At 47.7% G+C, this 6,610-nt stretch overlaps 1 protein-coding gene across 1 annotated transcript in view; it reads right to left on the reverse strand.

The window, feature by feature from the left end:
- Positions 1–2,050, reverse strand: part of LOC148048509 (uncharacterized) — a gene marked incomplete at its 3' end in the record, with an annotated part of 5,616 nt that extends 3,566 nt beyond the window's left edge. Inside the window, exons 1-4 of the mRNA XM_087707606.1 lie at positions 1,779–2,050; positions 1,388–1,579; positions 814–1,172; positions 87–230 (exon numbers count right to left, since the gene is read on the reverse strand). Coding sequence (XP_087563732.1) covers positions 87–230; positions 814–1,172; positions 1,388–1,579; positions 1,779–2,050 — 967 coding nt within the window. The remainder of the gene's footprint in view (positions 1–86; positions 231–813; positions 1,173–1,387; positions 1,580–1,778) is intronic.
- Positions 2,051–6,610: the final 4,560 nt, after the last annotated feature.

A 6,610-nucleotide genomic window follows, 5' to 3' on the forward strand; every position in this document is an offset into this window, starting at 1 on the left:
GATTGAAGGATAAATGGATGGAAGGATGGATGGATGATGAATGGATGGAAGGGAGGAAGGATGGATGGAAGGAAAGATGGAACGACAGATTAAATGATGGATAAAAGGATGGAAGGAAGGAAGGGTGGAAGGGTGGAAGGGTGGAAGGAAGGATGGATGGATGGATGGATGGAAGGAGGGATGGAAGGATGGAGGGATGGAAGGATGGATGAATGGATGAATGGAAAGATGTATGGAAGGAGAGATGAATTGATGGATGGAAGGATGGATGGATGGATGGAAGGATGGATGGATGAAAGGATGGATGGATGGAATAAAGATTGAAGGATAAATGGATGGAAGGATGGATGGATGATGAATGGATGGGAGGATGGATGGATGGAAGGAAAGATGGAACGACAGATTAAATGATGGATGGAAGGATGGATGGAAGGAAGGATGGTGGAAGTCTGGAAGGGTGGAATGATGGAAGGAAGGATGGATGGATGGATGGATGGAAGGATGGATAAATGGATGGAAGGATGGATGGATGGATGAATGAATGAATGAATGAATGGAAGGATGGATGGAAGGAAGGAAGGAAGGATGGATGAATGAATGGATGGATGAATGGATTAATGGATGAATGGATTAATGGATGAATGGATGGAAAAATGGATGGATGGAAGGATGGATGGATGGCTAGAAGGAAAGATGGAAGGACAGATAGAAAGATGGATGGAAGGATGATGGATGATGCATTGATGGATGGAAGGATGGATGGATGGATAAATGAATGAATGAATGGAAGGATGGAGGGAAGGAAGGATGGATGAATGGATGAATAGATGGAAGGATGGATGGATGGAAGGATGGATGGATGGATGGAAGGATGGATGGATGGATAGAAGGAAAGATCGAAGGACAGATAGAAAGATGGATGGAAGGATTGATGGATGATGGATTGATGGATTGATGGATGGAAGGATGGAAGGGTGGAAGGATGATAGGATGGATGGATGAATGGAAGGATGGATGGATGGATGGATGGATGGATTGATGGATGGAAGGATGTATGTATGTATGTATGTATGGATGGATGGATTGATGGATGGAAGGATGTATGTATGTATGTATGTATGGATGGATGGATGGATGGATGGAGTGAGGGATGGAAGGAGAGATAGAAGGATGTATGGATGGAAGAATTTATAGATGATTGATTGATGGTTGGAAGGATATATGTATGTATGTATGTATGCATGCATGCATGTATGTATGTATGTATGTATGTTTGTATCTAAGGATGGATGGATGAATGAATGGAAGGATGGATGGATGGATTGAAGGATGTATGGATGAAAGGATGGATGGATGGATGGATGGAGGTATGTATGTATGTATGTATATATGTATGTAGGGAGGGAGGGATTGATGGATGGATGGAAGGATGGATGGATGGAAAGAAAGATGGAAGGAGAGATAGAATGATGGATGGAAGGATGGATGGATGAATGAATGGAAGGATGGATGGATCGAAGGCTGTATGGATGAAAGGATGGATGGTAGGATGGATGGACGGATGGATGGAGGTATGGATGTATGTATGTAGGGAGGGAGGGAGGGAGGGAGGGATTGATGGATGGATGGAAGGATGGATGGATGGAAAGAAAGATGGAAGGAGAGATAGAATGATGGATGGAAGGATGGCTGGATGGATGATGGAAGGATGTATGTATGTATGTATGTATGTATGTATGTATGTATGTATGTATGTATTGATGGATGGATGGAAGGATGGATAGATAAATGGATGGAAAGAAGGAAGGATGGATGGATGGATGGAACGATGGATGGATGGATGGATGGAAGGATGGATGGATGAAAGGATGGGTGGATGGATGGATGGATGAATGAAAGGATGGATGGAAGGATGGATGGAAGGATGGACGGATGGATGGATGGATAGATGAATGGATGAATGGATGAATGGATGGATGGATGGATGTACGGATGTAAGGAAGGATGTACGAATGTATGAATCTATTGATGTATGGAAGGATGGATGCATGAATGGAAGGATGGATGGATGGATGAATGGAAGGATGGATGGATGAAAGGAAGGATGGAAGGATGGCTGGCAGGCTGGATGGATGGAAGGTTGGATGGATGGGTGGATGGGAGGATGGATGGAAGGATGGATGGATGGATGGAAGGGAGGATGGATGGATGGATGGATGGATGGATGGAGTGATGGATGGAAGAATGGATGGATGGAAGTTTGGTTGGATGGATGGATGGATTGATGGAAGGATGAATGGAAGGACAGATAGAAGGATGGATTGATGGAAGGATGGATGGACGATGAATGGATGGAAGGATGGATGGATCAAAGGATGGATGGAAGGATGGATAAATGGAAGGATGGAAGGATGGATGGAAGGTTGGATGGAAGGATGGATGTTTAGCTGGATGGACGGAAGGTTAGATGGAAGGATGGATGGTTGGATGGACAAAAGTTTGGATGGAAGGATGTATAGTTAGTTAGATGGATGGACGGAAGGTTGGATGGATGGATGGATGGATGAAATTAGGCAAGAGAGCCAACCTGGATGAACGGATTCGCAAGTCACTTCTGAAAAAATTGCCAAAAGGAGGACAGGATTTGAACCTGCAGCAGTCAGGATTGACTCAGAAGAATACAATGAATGAATTGTGCAGATTATCTCACGAATATTCAAGCTCCTGAGACATTCAAGAGAAGCCACCCATCTCGATTATAGAACAGGCAAAGTTATTTTCTTGTTTAAAACAACTGACACTATTCCCTTGGTTTTGAGCCCAAGTTCCCAAAGAGACAGCCAAGAAAAAAAAATCATTTACTTAGCTCCTACCCCCACCCCCACCCCGTGTTCCCTTGCAGACTGCCAGGAGGGGGGCTCTTGCTTGAACTGCCAATGGGCAGCTGGGCAGCGAGGGAGACCAGCTGTGAGTGACGCTGTGCAAGGGTGAGATCACAGCAAGGAAGACCTTTGAGGGGCCTCATTCCTCCTGCAGGAGAATCTCTTCCTCATACACCATCCCACTTAGCATTTCTGAACCTGCACAACTAAGCTCCTTGGAGGCTTAGTTGTGATTTTGTATTGTTTTAGCAGTCAGTTCGGAATAAATGGCCAAAGAAGAAATTCAGCCATGAGGATGAAAGACACACATTAGTGGCTCGCACCATGGCCAACTCATCGTGACCAACTCATCATGACCAACTCATCATGGCCAACTCATCATGACCAACTCATCATGGCCAACTCATCATGGCCAACTCGTCATGGCCAACTTGCCATGGCCAGCTCGGCACAGGACAAAAGTTACACTAATATCAAAGGAATCCAATCCTAATGCTTTTAGCTGAATTGCATTTGCAGGAAAACATTTGACCAGTCTCTGCTGGGACAGATCTGCTGCCCCCTTTCCCATCCCTGTGCCCTTGGCCTGCCCAGTCTGATGACAAGAAGGGGACCCGGCCAGAGATGCCCCCCTGGCAACAGATGTGATTTCCCAAGAGCAGGAGCCTCTGGTCACAGCTTTCCCTTCTGAAGCCTTCCTACGACTGGAGGGCAGGGGGGAGGCAGGGGGAATGGGTGGCCTGCACTGAAAGGCTGACACCCCCATAGCATTTGTCTTGTCCCCCAGAAATTGGAAGAACGCTCTCTCACCCAACTTCAATTCCTGGGAAGGGCTTTTGGAATCAGCTCTGTGATCAAACTGTCAGGAACCAAGAGGCTGGAAGATAGGCAGAATTTCCCTGGTTCCCTCCCCTGCAGAAGTGGTATTCAGCTGGTTCAGACCGGTTGCCTAGACCAGTAGCAAAAATCGCAGGTGGGCCCTCCTACTCTCCCCCCTCCGGCTCTATGCCGTACTATTTAGGCATGTTTTTGAGGCTGGGCGCATGTGCGGAAGAGACACGCGCAAGGCGAAACAGTGGTGACAAAACATGAAACCCACTGCTTCTCCTCTGGCTCTCCCCAGAGTCGCATCCAGGACAGATCGCCCTCTCAGCTCCAGGTTGGAGACTGGAGGCAAAGCAAGTGGCAAGAAGAGGCACACAGACACACAAGCACACAGCCCCTGCCCCAGAAAGCGGATACTTAGAAGGGCCCTACCGCTGCCTTGCGAGTCCCACCCCTTCACCCCAGAGGTTGCTCTTCAAAGCCTCTGCTCGATTCCATGAAATCCATCTCTGAGACCTCCCGCTCACTGAGGGATTCTTGTTCTTTCATTCTGGCCCTTAACAGAAGCAGGTGGGGATTGAGGTTTCCATGTTCTGTGCAGAAAATGCAAAGCTGCAGCAGCAACTGTGCTGAAGAGTATTGCAGACACCGGCCTTGCAGCAGCAAGGGAACTGCCCATTTCACTCCCTTGGCCTTGTGGTGAAGTGACAGTACAGCTGCAGCATATGACAACCCTGCTGAGTGGAAGGCACCGCTGAAACAGATGAGGCCTGCCCAGAGCACTGATGCATCCAGGGAGGGCATCTTGAAGGGTGCTGGTTTTTGAAGGGTTGCCTGCAGAAATTGTGGCCTCAACCTGAACAGGGGAGGGGGCGGAAGCTCAGCGTTAGAAGCCTGCAATGTTAGCTTAGCGTGTGTCTGCAAGGATCTCATTGCAGAGATCCATTGGAAGACACAGCCCACCCTCCCCTTTCTGCCTCTGGATGTCAGGCAAAATTCATGGCAGCTACGGAGGGCAGTTAAACTTTAACCAAGAGGGTTGCAGCACCCACCAGGCTCTGACAAGGGAGCAGCGCTCTTCACACACACGCACACGCACCCCTGGCTATCCTGGCGCCAAGGATGGAGCAAAAATAATTGTTGCATCAATTTGAACAAATCTCTGCTGGGATTTTCATCATTTGCCCAGATCTGGTAGCCTTAATTTATACTTCCCCCTTCTTCCCATTCAGAGACACAATGATGTTGGGTCAAAAACCATAATGGTTGCATCCGTGTTACAGATTTAAATTGGTTTATTTCGTTATCTTATTAATTGAAAATGTATATGGTGCCAAACTCATTCACAGTGACTCCAGGTAGCTTACAAAGATAAACCCTAATACAAAAGCCAATAAACACCCAATTGTCAGGTGTGAGATAACTTCGAAAGGCATCACCAGGCTGGAATGCTGGTTCCGTTGGCCTTGGCGGGAAACACTCCTCCTCCACATGCGCAGTAAGGTGGACAGTTCAAACTCTAGAATCTTCCTCCAGCACAACAATGAGTCCCCTCCCAAATACCATGCCTCCCCGTTTCAATGGCAGCCGAAGCAGCAGCAAAGCGGAGGCTGACATCCGGCCCTCCTCCAAAAAAAGGTGGTCAGACCTGGAAAACGACAAAGCACAAACAAACAGATGAACAACAAAAAACGGAAAGCGAAAAAACGGGGGGGGGGGGGGAAGAGAGAAAAAAAGTCAGGAAATATGGGAAACTAGGGCTTGTCAGGATAAGCAGAATAGAACTGGTGGAGCAACTCAGGGGCCCGGACATGGGATTTGTCCACCCATTCGGCATGAGAATGGGGAAAATGCTTCCAAGCCACCAGGTACTGAAAACGATTCCGCCGCCTGCGGGAGTCCAAAATTTCACGAACTTCAAAATGTTGTTCACCATCAATCAACAGCGGGGCGGGTGGCGAAGCAACAGGCGGACGTAAAGATGAAAAGCAAACAGGTTTAATGAGGTTAATGTGAAAAACAGGATAGACCCAGCTGAGGTGTTTAGGCAGCTGTAGGCGAACGGAAACAGGATTGATGACCTTGATAATAGGAAATGGGCCAACATACTTAGGCCCTAACTTCTTGGATTTCTGGGTAGTTTGAAGAAACTTGGTGGACAGATAAACCTGATCACCCACTTTGTAATCAGAAGGCTTAGTCTGTTTCTTATCCGCCTGTTTCTTATGTGCGCGATGCGCAGCGTCCAAAGTTTGAAGTGCTAAAGGCCAAACATGCCGAAGGCGATCACTCCACTCAGAGAGAGATGAGACTTGCGGTTGCTCACGAGGAACTTCAGGAATAGGCACAAAATCTTGTCCAGACACTACCCGGAAAGGGGTGAATCCAGTGCTGCTATGCACAGAATTATTATAAGCCACCTCCGCATGTGGCAACAAGTCCACCCAATCATCTTGCTGGTAGTTGATGAAACAATGTAAGTACTGTTCTAGAACAGAATTAGTCCTCTCACAAGCCCCATTAGTCTGAGAGTGGTGGGCGGAGCTTAAGCCCTGGGCAGAGCCAATCCGCTTAAGAAATTCTCTCCAGAACACGGAGGTGAACTGCACACCCCTATCCAAAATGATGCGATCAGGCACCCCATGTAAGCGGTAAACGTGAGAAATGGAACATTTTTGCGAGAGTCTTAGCAGATGGAATCTTGGGGCAAGGGATGAAGTGGACTTGTTTGGAGAACAAGTCAGTAACCACCCAGATAACGGTGTGCCCCTGGCTCTCAGGGAGTTCGACAATGAAGTCCATAGAGATCTCCCTCCACGGGGTGACAGGGCGAGCCACAGTCTGGAGCAAACCCTGCGGTTTCCCTGGCGGGTGTTTAGCGGCAGCACAAACAGGACAACTGG

This window comes from Thamnophis sirtalis, unplaced genomic scaffold (genome assembly GCF_051295495.1).
Source record: "Thamnophis sirtalis isolate CommonGarterSnake01/CBP01778 unplaced genomic scaffold, rThaSir2_p1.2 scaffold_2, whole genome shotgun sequence".
Lineage (NCBI taxonomy): Eukaryota > Metazoa > Chordata > Lepidosauria > Squamata > Natricidae > Thamnophis > Thamnophis sirtalis.